This window comes from Oreochromis niloticus, linkage group LG13 (assembly GCF_001858045.2).
Source record: "Oreochromis niloticus isolate F11D_XX linkage group LG13, O_niloticus_UMD_NMBU, whole genome shotgun sequence".
In the NCBI taxonomy this organism is placed as follows: domain Eukaryota; kingdom Metazoa; phylum Chordata; class Actinopteri; order Cichliformes; family Cichlidae; genus Oreochromis; species Oreochromis niloticus.
The window spans coordinates 24,225,678-24,245,562 of NC_031978.2; the positions used below are offsets into that span (position 1 = coordinate 24,225,678).

Here is a 19,885-nt window from a genome sequence, read left to right on the forward strand (position 1 = left end):
CATTGCACTCATCTTTCATCCTTTCAAATTTGTGACTATACCTTCTCATTAGGAAGCAGGAGTCCTGAAATAATCTTGGTACTGCAGGATGAATGGAAGTTGCAGAATGCGTTCTCTCCGTTTACATTTTTCTTTTGTTTTTACATAAAAGAAAAATGAAATTAATTAAGTACATAGTGTTTGTAGTTGGTGTTTTCAAAATCGGACAAGATAAGTGGTAAGCTTTTTGTTTACAGTACAATTCTAAAGTCAGTATTTGGTTTGACAACCTTTATTCTTCAACACAGCCTGAACTCTCTCAGGCAAGTTTTCATGTCATTTCTGAAGCAGTCTTCAGAAATAGTTCTCCAGGCTTCTTGAAGGACATTCAAAGCTCTTCTTTGGATGTTGGCTGCCTTTTGTTCTGTCATTACTTATTACTCCATAAGGCCTGTTGTCACTGACAAGTCTAGTTCTTGTGTAATTTGGCATACATCAGTCTTTTCTCCCTGTTTTTTCTTTCTTAAGAATAGCTTCTTGACAGCCACCCTTTCACTCAGACCATTTCTGATGGGTCCACAGTAGGTGGAGGTTTGTCCTCTTAAAAGGGAGTTTTTCCTTCCCACTGTCACCAAGTTCCAGTCATCTGTTTTGGGGTTTGTTTCTGACTTTGTAATATTGTAATAGTGAGTGTTGTTGTGAATTTGAGTGATAGAAATAAAACAGAATTGTATTGAATCAGCTGAAGGGTCAGATGTATCTGTGTATCTGTGCTGGATTTTTCCCCTATTTCTTAAGGACATGACTTTCAGATACTGTTCATCTGCCACTTCTTCTTTTGTCTTGTACTAGCCCAGTTTTCTCCAGATTTTTAAGGACATACTGTAGAACATACGAGCGTATTTTGTGCCTGTCAAATTGTGTTATCTTTGGCATTTTTCAGATTACATTCAACTAAAGAAATCAGAACAAATCATCTGTTTTTGTGACAGGCTGCAAGTAACAAAGTGCCTAAAGATAGAATTTAAATTTGGTTCTCTGCTAAGTTCTCTGTTACGTGTAGAAACAACACTGGTTCATTCCTTGAGTTAGATGTCTTTTTTTTTTATCCTTGAGTGAGTCATAGGTCTGTGTTAAGTAGCTTAACAGGCCTCTAAAATGGTCAGAGACAATAGGTTTATAAAAAGTAGCCAGTGTCCAAAGAAAATGTTTGAATAACCTTCAGAAAGCTTATAGAAGCTCATTGCTCAAATGCACTTTAAAAAATTATAATAAATTCTGGCTCCTTGCAAGCAAATTTAAAGAAATAAGAGGTGGCTCAAGATGTCTGAACAGTACTGTATTTTCTTTAACATATACACTCACTGGCCACTTTGTTAGATACACATTGGTAATACTGGGTTGCACCATCCTTTGTCTTCAGAACTGCCTTATTTCTTCATGGCATAGATTCACGGTGGCATTTCACAGATTTTGGACCATATTGACATGATAGCATCACACAGTTGCTGCAGATACCGAATGACCCCTGCTGTGGTCTTCTGCTGCTGTAGCCCTTCTGCTTCTGCATACCTTTATTTATAACAAGGTATGCAGAAGGGTTCATTTGAAATACTGTTGTTTTCCTATCAGCTTTCCTATCAGCTGACCGTTCTCCTCTGACATCATCGAGTGATTTATTCTAAGTAGATATTTTTTGTTTTTCACGCCATTCTCTATAAAACCTTGATATCGATTGAATGAGCAGATTCTGGAAAAACTAAAATACTGAACTACTCAGGAAGTTATCTACTAATCAGAAGGTTGATGGTTCAATCCCTGGCTGCTCCCAGTCTGCATTCCAAACATCCTTGGGCAACACACTAACCCCAAGTTGCTCTCTGATGCATCTCTCAGAGTGTGATTGTTAGATAGAAAGTGCTTATGTAGAAAAAAGTGCTTGGGTGAATGGAAAACGTTGTATAAAGAACTTTTAGCGCTCAAATGGAGTAGAACAGCACTATATAAGTCCATTTATCATTTATTCAGTCCATCTGTTTGGTATCAACAACAATCCCATATTCAGAGTTGCTTAAATCACCTTCCTTTCCCATTCTGATGCTCAATTTGAACTTTCCCTTCCCTGTAATGTCTACATGCCTGAATCTGCTGAGTTGCTGTCATGTGACTGCCTGATTAGAGATTTGCATTAATGAGAACTGTAATAGCCCTGTGATAAATTTGCAATCTGTGCCCCACCCCTCATTCTAAAATAGCTGGGATGGGTTCCAGCCCAACTGTGAAACTTAATTGGATAAGTGGAAGAAAATGGATGGATGGATGGATGGATGGATGGATGGATAGCTTGAACTGGTGTATCTAACAAACAGGCCGGTGAGTTTATCTCATGCAGTGGTGAATGTTTATATTTCAAATAAATACATCATAAGTTTCAAATAAAGAGATTAATGTATGTAAAAATGCAGTTTTTCCTTCTCTCAAGTGTGTATGATGTTAATGAGGGGATCTCCTCATCCACCCGCTGCTCCAAACTTCTGTTTGAAAAGGGCAGAGAGTCAGAAGAAAGTAGTCCTGAAGGGAAGGGAATGGGGGGTAAAACTTCTGGTTTCAGAGAATGGATGAAGTGAGGGGCTGTGTAAGAAATAAGAATTATTTTTGACCTGTGACTTATGCAAAGCTACTGTACTGGAGTCAAAAGATGAAAATATGGAGCTGGACATGAACACAATGGCCCCCCTTAATATATGGAGTAGAAATAATTCAGTTTAAAATGATTTTCATGCTTTGATTTCTACAACAAACTATTTGTTTTGGGGGGGTTTTTGTGCAAAAATGGCAAAGTTTTCCTTTTGTATGTAGAACACAATAGAATGGTATTTCAGCTGTTATGTGGTCCTCCATACAGTGAGAGATGTAAGGCTGCCAGTTTCAGAAAAAAACACTTGATCATTGTTTTAAATCACAAATACTATTTTAAAGGACGAATGCTTTCTTTTCATTGCTACAGTTCTGCAAAAACAATACAATTCAATAGTGTATTATAGTCCAAATTGCTGATGCTGTAATTTTACAAGCCAACAACACTGACAAAATAATGCTGGCTGCAGCAGTCTTAATGCAACAGCCTGTTTTGTGCCACCAAACGCTGCTACCTTCCTGTAACTGAGCCTTGCATAGATTAAAAAACACTGGTTTCGATAATCAGTGTGCTTTTTACATTATGCACGCAGTGAGAAAGGTTATGCAAAAAAATAAAATAAAATAAAAAGAACAAGAGCAGGAACCTGTTGCAAAAACATTGTTCACATTTTTGTGGCACCTCTGCCAGTGTCATTTGTGCACTGCATCAAATTAAAGCACCTGACCTTCAGTTTTATGTTTCGGATAGATAGCAAAGGCCCAGTAAAAAATATTCTTTGCAGCAAATATGTCGTTCCTAACATTTTTTTCTGTCTTTGACATTCATATTGAGATTTAGGAAAATATTTAAGCGTGTCCATCACTGAAATTGGAAACAAGCTCCAGCTCTGACTCAACTGGTGGTGGAGAGCTGAGGGCCGAAAGAGATTTGTCATATTAGAAGACATGATGTTTTCTTGGCTTGTTGTGTGGATTCACATCACTGGACCGAGGTATCCATTTTGTCTTTTGTGTGAGGAAGAAAAAGACAGTGCTCAGAACTGCTGCCGCCACGAAGCGCAAGCACAGATAGTTACTGTTTGCCTGAGGAGGATATTAAACGGGCTTCCTTATTTGGGAATCATTTATCCATCTGCAGTGCCGGCCCTCGGCTGTGTACTTTATCCTGTGGCTAACTGCATCTCAGTGAGCCTTTTGCTGTGATAAAGCGGTTCATAACTGTGCAGATAATTCATTTCAAATGTCCCCCAAAATTGCCACCCTGGAATGTATGATCACTCTCAAGATGAATGACACTGCAAAGGCACCACTTTGCCAATTAAGCAGCCTCTAATTGTAGATTGAACCAGAGTGAGAAAAGGGGGGAAAAATCATTGTCTGTCTTTCTTTGTATCCCAGGTTAATTAAAGAACATTTGCTGAATTTTAATTAAAAGGTGAAATATAGTCGACTGGTCCAGTAACTTTCAAATGCCTTTATGAAAAACCCCTTTTACAGCCAGAGAGAGCGCAGGAGAGCCTTTATCTTGTACACAATACTTTATCAAAGAATCACATATAAAAACACTTCTTTCCAGAGAAAGCTTTTAACTGTTTGATTCTCTCATTGGTTGCTCCCTCTAAATTGGACACGTTGAAGCCCTCGACTACAAGGAACATTCGAGCAACAGAAAATGCACACCACAGCACACAGATCCTTAAATTTAAGATTAGAATGCAACACACACAATTCAAAAATATATTCCTCTAATCTTGCAATAGTTGCAATAGGTTGTTTTTCTTTTTTCTTTCAGTTGTACAATTAGAAAAAATACACAGGTAACTGGATTTACTGGAGGAAACGCTTTAACAAAGTCACAAATAATACTGTATTTTGCACCAATGACAGCTTTGGATCCGACGCTCTATCCTCACTAAGTGTCTGCAGTGTTCTCTGTGCCATGAAGCATCAGAGGAGATGTTGATCTCCCGTGTGTTCACATGAGTGTTCGCATGCCCTAAAAGGTGTGGAACACTGTGCCCCGCCAGCGTCCTGAGGGTCATATACACTTGTATTGACATTTCCAGGGTTCGCCCCGCTGTTTTGTCATGTGTGTTCACAAGTAGTCACCTCGGGGAGGGGTGTCTGGTCCTGCATTACCACTTGAGGAGGGGTGGGGGCAGGGCGAGCGTGGGCCACTGAGTTTTTCTGCAGCTCGACCCCGAAGGCGGGAGGAGCGTTCTGCAACTGTCTCCTGTACTGCACAAAGCTGCAGGTCTTTAGGATGATGGCCAAGATGTTCTTTCCTATTAAGATCCCAGATACCCTGGCGTCCCTGTACAAAAGCATGTTCCCCCCACGGATGAACAGAGTGATGAAGTTAATGGTCACAAGGCTGAGGATGGGGTACAGGAGCATCTTGTGGGGGACAATGTTGATGCCCTGCATGCTGATCTCGCTCAAGGACACGCAGGGCAGCACGAGCAGGAGGATGTAGCAGTAGAAGAACATCAGGCCCTCGGCCCACAGAGGAAGCCCTTTCTTTTGTGGCTCCCACAGGTTGGCTTGGATGTCCAGTATGTCCAGCAAGTCCACCACCACCCAGAAGAGGCGGTTACGGATCTCCTCACGTTTCTTGAAGGCTCGAACATACTCCATGTGGTCGATAGCCACCAGCACCACAAACAGCACTGGGATGCAAATAGACAGCAGCAAGGTCAAGGCTTTCCTCGCGAGAGCGTCCAAGCTCTTCCTGTCTGCTTTGTAGTTTTGATACACAAAGTAGACCTTGATCTCCAGCACGAAGATGTAAAGGAACCAGAGAATCATGGCGTAGCCTCGCTTCGCTGTGCGCACCTCGGCGCCCACCCACACTGCCACGTAACGCAAGACAATTAAGAAGCAGATGTCTCCCACCATCACCATGATGCAGATGCCGATCTTGCGGGGGCCGTGATTCTGCTCCACCAGGTAGGCATCAATCAGCGCCATGCTGCTCATGATCAGAATGGTGGACAAGCACACGTGGGGTTTGTTGGTGGGAGGCGGGGGTACCATCCTTGCCTGTCTGAGAAGAAGAGGAGGAGGAGTGTCGTTGAAGAGGGAGTGCAGAGGGTCCTCAGTTGTCCAGTGAGAGGCAGATCAGATAGCGCTGCTAGACAGCGGTGTTCCCCTCCATTGCTTCTTTCTTGGCCACAATCCAGGATGCATTAATAGGATTCACACAGATCACTTCAATCAATCTCCGCCTGTGCCCAAGCCACCTGCCGGGTAGACAGCACCCCTCATTTAGTAAATTATGTTAATTGGTAAATGGTCTGTAAACATACAGCTTCACTTGTCTGTGAATTAATATCTCAGGATGTGCCTACCTTTTTACGCTCTGATAATTATTCAGGGAACACAACAGTTTAATCAGCGAGTTACAGTTTCTCTTATTAAAAGCTGCTGCGATGTGCTCTCGTTACAGATTCACTCTCGACACCCTTGTTTTCATGCAAGCTTAAGCTGGAGAGATAAAAATCCAGCTGAATACTCACTTGTGTCCCTCTTTGTACTTTATCCTAATGACTGGCAGCGAGCGATCATCCATGAGACTGCACTGGGAGATCACAAAGCCCATCTGTAATCCACAGGAGAAGAGAGGAGAAAAGGCAAGGGATCCTCTCCTTCTCTGACAGCCATAAATCCACCAATCATGGATAGGTTTCTGTCGCTCTTTCCTTCTTTCTTTCTTCAGGTGAAAGAAAAATCCCCAAATCTTGCCGTCATAATCCACTTACCGATCAGACCGAATCAGGAATAGACATCTTGATGGCCACAAAGACAGCTCTCAATTTCTGCCTCTAAGAATAGAGGTTGTTTAGTTGTTGTGCTTAGACGGAGGCTTTAAAATGCCCCAACTCCAAAAAGAAAAAAACAGGGTGGTGGTGACAAAAGTTGATTAAAAAAACAAAACCTCAGCAGTAAGTCCTGCTTCAAAGACAATTTCCTCTCCAGAAGTTTTCTCCTTCATCATCCACCATCCCTGGCTGAAGAAGATGAAATGTTTTGTGTTGTTTTCCTGTGCAAGTATGTGCGTTTCACAAGAAGAAGGATTTTTGTGGCTCTTTTGAAAGCACCGTGAGCGTCCCTTTCCGCTCACACTCGCTGTTTGCGTGTGTGTGTGTGCATGCGCGCGTGTGAGGGAGAGAGAGTGTGTCTGCGCGCAGGTTTCAGCTGTCTCCACGCTTCGTTGTCGCTGTAAAATGCTGCCCCCCTGGCGAGATCCTGGCTGCTGCACCGCTTTCTGTCTCCTGCTCAAGCAGTTTTTTTTGTTGTTGTTTCTTTCTTGCCAGGGACACCAGGATCAACAGCGCCGGTGGATTCCCCTGTGTCCACTCAGCGTGCTCTGCCAACACCACCAGCACTGTTATACTCCAACGCCGCTGCTTGTCTCTGCCCGTCAGTCTCTGTGCGCTCCTCAGCCCTCTCCGGAGTCAGAGGGATGCTCCTCTGGTGCGTTAAGACACACTCCTGAGATTTTTTTTCCCCCCTTTCTCTCCGTCCGTCTCTCTCACAGCTACGCTCCTTCTCCCTGTTCTGCCCAAGTAAAGGCACTTGCTGTGTGGAGGTGACGCTCAGCAGACCACAGCTGCAGAGAGGAGAGAGAAAAGAGGTAGAGAGAGCGAGAGAGAGAGACAGAACACTTTTCCAGGGGGTGGAGAAAAGCAGGGTGGGAAAGGGGTTGGGGAGGGAGCCAGCGTTCTGCAGCTTAGCTGAATGCACAACTTCTCTCTCTTTCTCTCATCCTGTTTTCCCTTGGCTTTTTCTTTACCTCTCTCACTTCCCTTTCTGCTTTTCACATTGTGTCTTGCGCTGATATCCTATTTTCTCGGGCTGTTTTCTGTTTGGCTCCCAGAAAAAGCCTCCGGTCTCCGTCTTCTTTAAAAAGCCCATTATGGCGCCGTGCAGTTCTACCTCTCCCAAGTTCGAGGTGAATGGAGATGAAAAGTGATCCGGAGAGGAGAGGGGGGGAGATGCTCTCCAGTATGGGATGTAGAAAGCCAGCTTCCCAGGAGGATGTGTGTCTGCAGTCATCTGGGGAGACATGGGGAGGTTGGGGTGGGGGTAGGAGGGGGATTGAAGAGAGGAAGATGGGGGTATTGGGGGGTGGGGGTTTAGCGCCTCTCTTGACAGAGAGCCTTTCTATTGATCTACCAATGGAGCACTGAATCAGGAGACTAAGACAGGGCCAGTAACCCAAAGAGATGAGGGGTGAGAAGAGATGGGGAGGTACAGACGTAGAGAAAAAGAAAGGGAGCGAAAAGTGACGAGGAGGAAGAATGACACGAACTGAGGAGAGGAAAAAGGAACACCGGGAGATGTGCTGGGTGGGACCAAATGTCAAAGGAAACATTTTTATCCCCTGAGATGTAATAATGCCTGGCTTGGAGATAATACCTTCGCAAAAAAAAAAGTTAATTTTTTTAGAAAGGTAGGAATAGGTCAGTGTGTTTGCTTTGCCATGCAGTATGCTAACACCACCAGCTCTGTTTATCCAGCTGGGCCAATTAGGGATAATCCTCCCTCAGAGGAACCAAACTGCTTTCATTAGTACAGTATGAAGCCATTTACTGCTCACTTCATGAATTGCAGTTATTGAAGAGTCAAAAACTATTGGTTTTCTATGCAACCGTGGCTGCACTTTTCATCCGACTCTGGAATGACAACAAAACATAATTGCAATCAATCATGCTGATTTTTTTTTTATTTGTTGTTTTTTATTTTTTTTGCACTCAAATGGATATGGTTACAGAATTACCAGCTGCGGATCAGCTGACACCTGCAATCACGGCTGTTTATGACTTCTATCATGCCTTTATCATGGAAGCATATGGAGGTCTGAAAAAGAAGTCAAGTGCAGCAGCCATTTGCCTTTCAGCGGATTTCTTATTGACTATTTCCTCTGGATTTATCGACCATAATTGGACCATGATGATGAATTATACCCTTCTTTGCAAACTGTAAAGTTGATGTTCCATCCACAACATTTTAATGCATTTTAACAATCACAATCAAACACATTGCAGTCATCAGTTTAATACCAGCTGGTATGAAATGCTACTGCAACATATTTAACTGATTATTAAAGATGTCTCTGGGTGGTTGTTTGAGAAAAAGGTCACAAGTCTGATCCCCACAACAGGCAGCAGACGCACACTAACAGAAATGTGTCCTTGAGCAGGGCACTTAGAGTAGGTGCTACACCTGCTACACTCTTTCACTCAAAGTCACATGGGTATCAGTGTCGGCTAAACGCCTGAATTGTAATGTAAATTAGTAGATGGTTTGCCTATACCGCTCGGGAACAGCCCTGTGATCTTAATAGTTTCACTCCCCCTAGAATCAGTATGGAGATTGATACACCTCGTGTTCTCCACTTTCTTATTCCTCCCACATCTCGTCCACTAATATATAATTTATATCTTCATTTACATGCCTTTTGTGATATATATAATGGAGTCCAAGACTATATAACTTCTCCATTAAACAGGGCAGTTAACCTGGGCTGGGACTGAGTCACATCTGCTCTGTATCTTCAGTTATAAATGCTCAGCATTTATGTATTGTCATCTTTAAATCTGTGAGGAAATCACATCACTGTCTCTTTTATGGAAAGCTGATTTACACACATGTTTATGCTGGAGGGTTTTTTTTGTTGTTGTTGTTTTTACTGTCAGCTGCTGTCAAAGATCTCAGTCTTGATTAATGTAATTATACTGTTATACAAGCAAGATGCTATATTTGATGCCAAGAGTGCTTCAGAAGTCTTCTGTCCTCTTGTGCCCTCTCTCCTTCGTCCATCAGAGTCTGCTCAGCCTCTTGCAGAGGACTGTCCTTGGCTCTTGGACAGGGACACTGCATCATCACAGTTCAGCTCCAGGCAGGCTAACACAACAGATAGCAGACAATAAACCCCCAGTCACATTCTCCATAATATTGTCTAGCATCAGCGTTGACAATCAACTATCAGAGGACACAAAAAGAGAAAAGCAGTGGAATGGCTACAGCAGGGGCCTCGTCATCTTGTCTTTTGGACCTGCAGTTCAATCTGTTTGTCTCTAAACATGGTATTTGGCTTTATGCAAATATTTGAGCATGCTTTCTCAGAGCATAACACTCCATTTTTCTGAAATGTTCCCTTGACAACTGAGTGCAGCAGCTTGAGAAACGTGTTTTCTCATCTTGTCAAAAGAGATATCATGGGAGGAATTCACCGCTGCACATTGTACCTCAGCTTAAATAACACATAAAGTGTGTTTTCTAAACAGTGGAGGTATAAGAAAATGTGCTTTCAAGAGGAGACTCTCCTTATGGCTGGTTGCAATGTGTAGCTCAAGAAGCAGCTTTACTTTCTTTTCTTTCCCATTTGTGGTCACTGTTTGCGGACCCCTCTCTCACCTAACTCCCCGACAGTCGATGGGCAATATTAGGATATTTTTGCAAGAAGAAAATATCTACAAGGTTTTTAATCAAAGTTATTACAAAGATACAGCACATACGTCCACTTGATTAAGGTTTTATTGTCCGACATTTAAACACAGTATGCCGTTTTCTCACACAATTCATATTTATTGCATCAATGTTCCCCCAGTGCAACACTGAAAGAGGGTATTAATGTGCACCTAAGTGCTGCAGGTAGTGGCATAATTACAAGGGTATGCATCACTGAATGAATAGGCTGATTAGATTTGCTTTGTGTTTCGACTGCAGATGATTTACTTAAGAGTCAAGAGTGGGGTATGATTAATTTCCCTGTGCTACTCTGCACCGAATCCAAATAGAAACACCTTCCCATTAACGTGAGGCTTAAAACGATGTTTCTGCAAGACGTGTGGGTGAAATCTTTGAAATTTTAGCTCATTGTACATAAAGATGAGTGATAAGGGGCGACTCAAGTTTCACTGTTACAGCATGTCATGATTTGCAGATTGTTTAAGTGGAAAAAAACGAAAGGACCTGGACACAAACATGGATTAATCGTTTGGGTTTGGCAGCCGGTATTCAGTGTCAGCAAGCTGGGAGAAGATTGGGGAATTTACTTCACCAAAGACAATTTGTACATGAAGCATAACAGTGGAAATAGGACACATAAATCACATTAGCTGTAACCCTGAGTCTGCCATCGATTACCTACAGGAAAACAAATGGGGACGTTAAGCCTTAAACACCCCCATCAGGGTTCTAACCACCAAATGGGAATCATGAAGTGGATAGCCTAAGCAGGTCCCTGTGGGGCGATTAAATCAGAAGGGGGGGAGATAGAGCAAACGGCCCCTGCCCCCTCGCTGCCCACTAGACATCCATACCGGAGCAGATACAGGTCACTTCAGCACCTCTAGCTATGATATAATGGCTGGTAGAGGAAATGCAGCAGCGTTTGCTGGCATCTTTGCGTTATTTGACATGACATCAGGTCAAATCTGAGACAAAGCAGAGTAGACAGAGAATTCATTACAACAAAGCAGACCTGGATCTAACAGTATTTGCATTTGATTGATCTCGCTCGCAATCCCATGTGGGTGGGCTTTACAGCCGAGAGGAAGAGAGTGATTGCCACATTATTACCACAATCAGGAAATCAACAGAAAGACGTTTTAATCAGCGCGTTCAAAAGCCTCGACTTACAAACCTGTCCACCTCACCTCTCCTCCACAGAGCAAAAACAAACATTGCAAATTATTTGCAATTTTCTTAACACATCCACGGAAGAGAGTCAAATCCAGACTCTAAGGGATATTATGCAGTGTAACAAGGTGGTTGTTTATATCTCTCTAAACGATGCCTGACACAGAAAACACAAGTGACAGGGCCTATCATCCCCGTTCATGAGCATAGATTTGTTTTTATGTGAGCCTCCCACCGTGTGAGAACAGGTGTGTGTGGGTGTGTGTGTGCATGGCAGAACAATGCATCATCATTCATGGCTCATAATGCCTTTAGTGTGAAGCACAGCTTGGGACATGTGAGATGAAACACATGCAAATAATATTTCCCGCTGCGACCCGTCCAGCACAAAGCCCCCAGACAAAGAAAAGAAAAAGGATTCACTTGACATTAATAATGAATTAGATCTTAGAGGATAAATGTCAAGTTTTTTTTTCTTTTCGCAGTTTGAATCAGCTTTCATCAGACATCCCTTTTTATTAAAAAGTAAAATTATAGATATGTTCTTGAGAGTTTTATCCCTGTACGACAAGTGTAGGTGTTTTAAAATCTGCTGACACTTGGAACAGCAGCACAAATTTTCACCCTTCACTAATAATGACAAAGCTTGTGGTGGGCAGCATGTGACACAATCATCCGTCACATCCTCATATTATTACAGTAAAGATAAGTAAGTACGCTATCAGTGTCAAGGTCTGACATCATTTGTAAGTGAGTAGCTAATGTGATGCTGCTGAAAATAATAATGTATTAATAATAGTGTGTACAACATCTGGAGACCAAAATGTTGAAGGTGGGTGAAGGGATGAAAAAAAACACACACACACAAAAAAAAACTTGATGGACATAACCAGCAAACAATCACTGACATTTGCTACAATTTTTAGTAAATATCTCTTTATTTGGTGCAGTCACTGAAATATTTGGAAAATCAGAATTTCAACTCTAGCACTATAGGAGGACATTAGAATGTCAATGTGGTTAATATAAATGGTCCCTTAGATATTTAAGGCAAAATAAATAAATATAACATTAAAACAGATATTTGTTTATGTTCTGTAATGAATAATTCACCACTATGTGCACGCCTTTAGATCAAAAATGATATTTTCAATGCTGCACTGGCATTCCTGAACAGAAAATTTGTTTTAAATGTTAAATGGCCAGATACTAATATAGTGCTCTTCTACTCTAACTAAGCACTAAAAGCAATTTTCACAACAAGCCTCACTCGCCCAGTCACACACATATTCATACAAGTGCTTTTTTTTATACTTAAGCACCTTGTCTAATATTCATACACACACGTACGCATGCTCTGTTGGATGCATTGGGAGCAACTCAACACAATTCAGTATCTTGCCCGAGGATACTTCAACACGCAGACTGGAGGAGGCAGGGATCTTGCTCCCGATCCACTCCACACCTCCTGAGCTGCAGTGGTTGCTTCTCAGAGAATTCCATTGTATGCTTTTGGGTATGAAAATATGAAGTCAACTTGTTATTTGACTAACAAATAACAATATAATTTTATCTTTTTTTAGGTTTTAACAAAGTTTTGAGAGATCTCTAAAAAATCTGTATTTTCTTGTTTTTAAGACAGGTGGTTTAATAAATTTGTTAAGCACTCTGTGTCATATAAGTATAATACCAACTGCTGAGGTCATAAAATTAAGGAAAACAAATCACACATTTCACAGTTTAAGGTCTCTATAAATGAATGTATTTCTTATTGGATCATTGTGTAATGGACGTCTAGTGTACTTTATAACTACATTATGATGAATGATGCAACCACTATTCTACCATATGTGTGTTTAATCAGCATACCATCGTTAATCACAATGTCATGACTGTAGGTGTCGTGATGTGAGTAGGTAGGGGTGCAAAATTGTTTGGACTCAGTTTGGACGTCTGTTTAAGTTACCATATATAGCTCAGGATTTTATTGTGTTTTTAATGTCGACGCAACCTTCAACAGAATTTGTAACATTATGAACATTGTTTGTGTTTCCCCTACGAGCAATTTTCCTAATTTACAGCCGATGCTCGGATGATAGTGGCGGTAAAGTTTGTGTCACTTTGGGATGCTATGTTTTGATGAGCTAATTAGACCACACATTTTCCTAAAAGGCTTTTTGTTAACCTGTCTGCTCTGGAATAAATTTTGATGGACTCACACACGGGGTAATATTGAGCCACTAAAACAAAACAGATTGCAAGAAATAGAAAATAAAACTGCAAGAGGTTCTAAGTCAGCGTTAATGACTGTGATTCTTTCAGTAAAACGAATGAGGTTAGAGGTTCCCTCACTGAAAAAAAATCTATTTTTTAATGGAGCATAGAGCTGAGAAAGGAACATTGTATTATGATGAGTATGAAACTAAAGATCATACCGTTAGCCAGTGTAAAACACTCTGACTGGGACAGTGATTTGTCTTCACTCTTATTAGACTTGAAATTATTGATGGCTTTCTTTGTTCGCTCTTGCCTCTCTGTGGTTTCCTCGGTCTGAGTAATCGAGCACAGATATTACCCATATAAAATATTTCTATACCCCCTTGAGGTTACTTCTGTTTACAGAAACAAAAGCCATTAATTAAAGTGCTCACAGTTTTAACTAAAAGACAAGGTTTCGCATGCATTGTTCCCCTGTGAAGGTCGCTTTGTACGCAGCCCTCTTACTTATGAATTGTTCTGTGTTCATGCTTCTGTGTAGTTATCTTTGTAAATTGTTGCTTTTTTATACATGAGCTCTGAGATGATTACAAATAACTTTGTGAAGTGAGTATCGAAACTAAAGCAAAAGCATCACGCAAGTGAATAAGACGCCCTATCTGGGATCATTAGTACTGTTCTGAGGGCTGAGGGCGACTGCAGGTGTACAAGACAGTACAGTAATACAGTCTCCACAGTCGTCCGTTTCTTCCTTTTCAAAGACAGTGAGCTCGGTAGATTCTCCATCCACACATGCAGTAAGTATCCAGTGCCATGCTTCTTCATTCTCCTCACAGGGGACCTGGCTAATTTGGGGAAGTCGTTTATAAATGGCAGAAACCGTACAGCCCTGACTCACCTTTCTTCGTGAGGACTGCTGCTTAGTTAGCTTAATGAGGTCGGATTGTGTGTGTGTGTGTGGGTGTGTGTGTGTGGGTGTGTGGGTGTCTGTTTATTTCTGTTTGCTGAGAATAGAGTGGTACAACTTGATGTGATAAAGTTTGCAGAGTCCACCGGGGAAAACTTTCTCTTGCATCCTGCTATTATTATAAAAGTATTATCAGCTATTATTTGGCAGGCAGTCTTCACTCTAGTGCGTGTACAACAGCAATTTAAACAACTCGGAAACAAGATACTTGTGATGTTTAAGTGCCTGACAGTACCTTACAGTGTGAGAGAGCCAAATAACGTTAGCACCATGTGCCATCTTGTCTCAAGAGCTCTTAGGGAGAAACAAGCTCTTGGTAAATGGCTGCACTAATATTGCACCATGAGTGACAGCACCCATTAATCATTCAGTGTGCAGAGGATGGTTTTGTTTTGTTATCATTACAGCTTTTACCATTGTACAAGTATTTCAAACCCTATGCATAGCAGTAATGAGCTGAGGTAGATGAGGAACATTAACAGGGTCGTAAATCAACTCTGACTGACTGGACATACAGAAATCTGGACCATCGAGGCTATCGAGATATCCTCGGTAAGGAATTCCACCGAGGACAACTATGAGAGCACTGGAGAAGATTCAGCTGTTTATTTTGCACATATTCTCTATGTGAATAATGAGTTTGATGAATTGCATACCGGTATGCAGAAGATAAGTGATTGTAATTCCAACCCACCAGTCTTTAGCAAGAAGGACAATTGATTGTTTGCCAACCCTGGCCTCCCATACTGATACTACACCTGTCAAGGTATGTTTATACTGATAAGAGGTGCAGATTTACCACCCAGGAATTTCAATCATTGAGACAATGTGTCACAGAGTTTAGACTAAAGAAGGTTTCTCATTTTCAAGCCAGCATCCATGGATTTTTCTACTCTCTTGATCCTGTTCTGGTTGACTTCTCACTTTCTTCCAGGTAGACTGATGCCGCTTTTGCTTTTGATCTTGTCCATGGCGAATGTCCCGCCAGCTCCTGTCTTCTCGTGGATTGCCCAAAATGTTTTCAATCTCTGATTCAATCAATTCAAAAACTATTCCTGAGTCCAAATCATCTCATGTTGCCCCTGTTCTTGAAACTGTGTCTGAGTTGACCGACGTCTCTGTAGAACTGGCTGACTCCACATCTTTTTCTTCTTGGCCTATAGCTCTGTTGCCCCAGAATCGACTGCTGTCTGTTTGACCTCCTGCCAAATTCAAAGTCTTCCCTCCTGGTTGACCCCCTGCCGGCTCTGTCAGCCCAATCTGTTATTACCTGGCTGGTGTCTGACTGCTCTGATTTACAGCCTTGTGTCTGTGCTGCTTCCTTCCCGGCACTCCAGAGTCCTGATTTTCCACCTCTGCCGCTGCAAGGACTAACTAATGTGAGTGGTAAACAGTGCTGTGCATGAACGCTTTAAAAAGAGTTTTCAGTGAACTGTGAACTGAATAAATAGTGTTTGCAACCAAACCATTAACAAAGGCTAAAGCCATGAACAAACACCAGCAGCGTTTCTTTAGATCTGTATTACATTAGTACAATAATCTCCCATGAGTTGTCCTGCATTATGAGACACGTTGTTTAAGTAGTAAAACATATACTCGCATTTCCCTGGCTTTTAAAAGTGGTCTGTCTCTGACCATTATGTATGCAGTTCATTAAATCTGCTTACTGTCGATGACTGCTGGCTGCAAAGATAGCTGGAGGAGGATCGACTGAAAATAGACCAGTTCAAAGCAGCTTTATTAAAAAAGAGCTAGCTCTTTCTAAGTGTGAACTTGCACAACAGTGGTAGTAAATACAATGCTATACTGGCATTCACAACACTTATATGTTGGAATTATTTGCCCCTTGGTCAGGAAATTGAGATATTAGTTATTTAACTTAAACATACTGTTCATTCCTTACACAGTTTCTCCAACAAGTATGGATATTACTCCTAAATATGATGATTTATTGCAACATAGCCTCATACATAACACGTTAACATGCTGAGAAATATGAACCTTCCCAGACCTTCCATGCCTACGAAGCTATGAGTTGACATAATCAATAGTGCTGCAAATTAAAACTGACTGTCTTAATTTCCTATCTTTCTAAAATAAACTGACTCAAATAATTCAGCAGTAAATATCTTCACCTCCTGCTGGGACATTACAGAAGAGGGTTCATTTAGTTTGGAGATTATCCCCTTGTCTTCATCTCTAATCTGCGATGGTTATCACCATCAATATCAACTGGGTTCCGGTTAGTGATGGTTAAAATAACAATGAATTTCTAATTTGACGTACAAGAGAAATGTGAGGTCATAATACTGTTGAGATATTTTCTCTTTCATGTGCTTTTTTGGCTCGAGAAAGAAGCTCGCTGGCTCGCCCTGCACCACTATCCTCCATCGTTAAGCTGAAGAAGATGCAAGATGGTTGATGTGTTTTTTAGGGGGTGGGGTTGCAGCTCGGAGAGATTGAGAGCTCTTTGAAATTCCAATGGGCTGGGAGATTCAGTTCCAAAACAGTAGTAGTCAGGGACTTTTTGAAAAAAGCTGAAATTTCTGTTGCATAAATCCAGCAAAGGAGAGAGGGAATACAGGAGAGAGGATTTGTTCCAAAATGAAGTACAGACTGGGGAGTGATATTTGAAAACCTAAGCAATATTAATCAAGTCTCAGCAGGTGGTTACCAATGAAATGCCAATCATAGAAAAAGTTCAGAGGCCTATCAGATATATATCATGTTCATCTGTGAGCTTTGCAGTATGAAAATTACACTTGAAAGACCTCATAATAAGAACACAGTAAACATGAACGTTGTCCTAAATTAGCTTCACAAGTAAAACATCTAATTTGGCTCTTGATGCATGACTCACTTTTTCAGTGAGAAATGTGCTACCGCTACTCCAAACAATGTATTTGGGTCACTCAGTTCTGGCAGTCCTGCATGAGGCAGAGGGACGCCACCCAAAGGCACGAGCGCTCTGAGGCATCCATAAACATAAACAGTGTGTATTTTGGCTACTGTACAGCTCTGGTGCATATTTAAATAAATTGAAAACAAGACGGGTGCCAGGCCAATGCAGCGATTTCGACCACCCATTGCAATCTCCATTGTCTTGCGCTAGACACTTTTGGTGCTGGTTAGGTGGGAGAAAACTGACAGATTCACATGGAGCCCCAGAGAAGGAGCAGTTGCACTGAGAGATTTTCTGTGTGAAGAAACCTGCCTTGAGTAGGTGTTTTTTAATCTATGTGCTATGAGTGACAAGAGATTTAAAGGAATTATTCACTAATACAATTTCTGCTTAAGCCCTCCTTTGCGAGAGAAAGATGCCATTGTTTCAGCTTTGTGTGTGTGTTTGAGTTTTGCATAGGCATTTAGTCCTGCTTTGCTAGGAGAGGAGGAGATACAGAGGAAAAGCCCGTCGTATTTCAACACCTCCTTTTAGTCCAAAAGATGCAGAAAGGGGGGAGGGTGGGTGGGATTGTAAAGGAGGTCTGTCTGCCCTACATTTCTGAGCCTAAAATGCTCAAAAAGGATGCTGAGAAGGAGCACAGGTTATTCTGCCCTGCATTTAGAAAAGAAACCATTTCCCAATTCTGTGATCCCTCCAGCACCAAAAAGAACCTAATTTTGGTCTCATTTTCTTGAAAATAAAGCTTTATCAGATCTTTATCACGAAAGAAATAGAGGCATCTGAGTGTCTACTCAATCCAAGTACCCTCAGGGCACTGCTCTACTAGCTGACACTTTGTAGTTTTTGTTGGATCAACTGCCCTCAAGGGAAGGATTCTCCCAGACCACAGAGCAGGCAGGCGCTCTGTGTCTTGCTGGACTCCCCGGCTTTTACATATTCTTTTTAATGAGTGAATTGCTGGAGAAAAGTCAGTATAACCCCCCAAACTCTGGCATCACCTTGACTCTTAGACAGAGACAGAGCGTAAAGAGGCACGCTTATCGCGCAGCCAGTCGAGGAGAGCACTTATTAGATTTATTTCGAGGTCTTGTTTCTCTCTACAGAGCGGAAAGCTGGAACTAGTTTGGAGAAACTGTTTGCTTTTCACTCATACACTTGACTTACTGTCAACAGCATGAGATTTCCACCCAATAAAATCTATATGTTTCTCTATTTCACATAACGTTTAGCAGTTGTTTTATAAATTATTAAGACATCGTGTGTTATAGACCTCTTCAATTACTCTGGCAATGATATATTAAGACTAATATCTTCATGATTCATAGCAAGAGAGAGGTGTGATAAATTGACTGAAAGTTTTGAGTCAAAAACTTGAGCCCCTCCTGCTATGCATCATCTATAATGTGCTCACTTCTGCTCCGAAGAACTCCTTTTGCCAAGAGTGCATTATGCCTATCTAAATCACAAACCTTCACAGTGGCTTTTAGCCCTTTACCATCTGCTAATTCTCAAAGTGTTGCTAACAGCATTACATACAGGTGTATGTAACAGAATGACAGTTTATTTCACACAATTAAACACCAGATTGATTTTGAGTCTATATCTGGCATTTCTTTTCCAAGTAAAAAGTTTTTTCTTGCCATTAGCTCCAATTTCAGTGTCCTCATTTATCCCCACAACCTCTTCACTACATCTTAACCTTCTCAAGGGTAGTTCAACAAGCTCAGATTCATTCACTTCTTGGAATTAATCAGCTTGGTGCCACAGTTGCCTCCACGGTTATTTGCCCACCATCAGAGTAAATTATAATCTACCTTCATCAGGCTGCCAGCCAAGAAACCAAAATCAGGTTGTAGTTTTAAATAATAAAGTCTGGTCCTAAGTACTAATTTTTAAACATTTATTTAAGCTGCTTGTAGATTGTTTTGTTTTTCAAATTTGATCTCTAGCTCCTGTAGATATGCTGTTGAAACCAAAATGTATTGTAAATGTTTTTACATCAGGCCAGTTTAAGATTATTTATTTATCTTCATAACAGTGTGTGTAAGAGTGGCAAGCAAGGCCAGTACTGCTTGTCCGTTAAAATTAAGTAATCTCTCTCCTTTAATCTCGGATAGCATTCTGTCATAAAGTGTCTCACCTGTTTGCATCCATTGTTTACGTTAATGCCATCTTGTGGGTGTAGTTAGCTACTGTCTCTGGAAGCAGGCTTAATACTGCTTGTCTTTGATTAGAGAAGTGTAGGACCACCACACCCATCGGCGTAACTTTGGCTGAACGTTGGGGGGGTCAAGATCTCTGTCTAAATAAATAAATAAATCTGGGTAAATTCCCAGATGATTAAACATGCAACTATTTTGCTGGTAATACCTGAAATGAGTAAAGAAAATCAACAGCCTATTTATGCAAGATAATTCATTAATTTATTGGGGGGGGTTATATTGGTTGGGTCTGACTAACCCCCTGGAAATTACACCCCTGACCACACCAATGGTAGCTTAAGTCTCCATTAAGATGCATATGTGCAT

General features: G+C 41.4%; 1 protein-coding gene across 2 annotated transcripts; it reads right to left on the bottom strand.

Moving 5' to 3' along the window:
• Nucleotides 1–1,391: 1,391 nt before the first annotated feature.
• Nucleotides 1,392–7,590, bottom strand: LOC100695636 (transmembrane protein 121). 2 transcript variants are annotated; one of them, XM_005473908.4, is made up of 2 exons: nt 6,138–7,590; nt 1,392–5,861 (listed from the first exon to the last, which is right to left on the bottom strand). In XM_005473908.4, exon 2 carries the CDS (start codon nt 5,653–5,655, stop codon nt 4,705–4,707), a length of 951 nt encoding a protein of 316 aa, XP_005473965.1. In that variant the 5' UTR covers nt 5,656–5,861; nt 6,138–7,590; the 3' UTR covers nt 1,392–4,704. The 2 variants fall into 2 exon arrangements, with proteins under 2 accessions (XP_005473965.1, XP_025753592.1); XM_025897807.1 differs by having other exon boundaries at nt 5,970–7,590.
• Nucleotides 7,591–19,885: the final 12,295 nt, after the last annotated feature.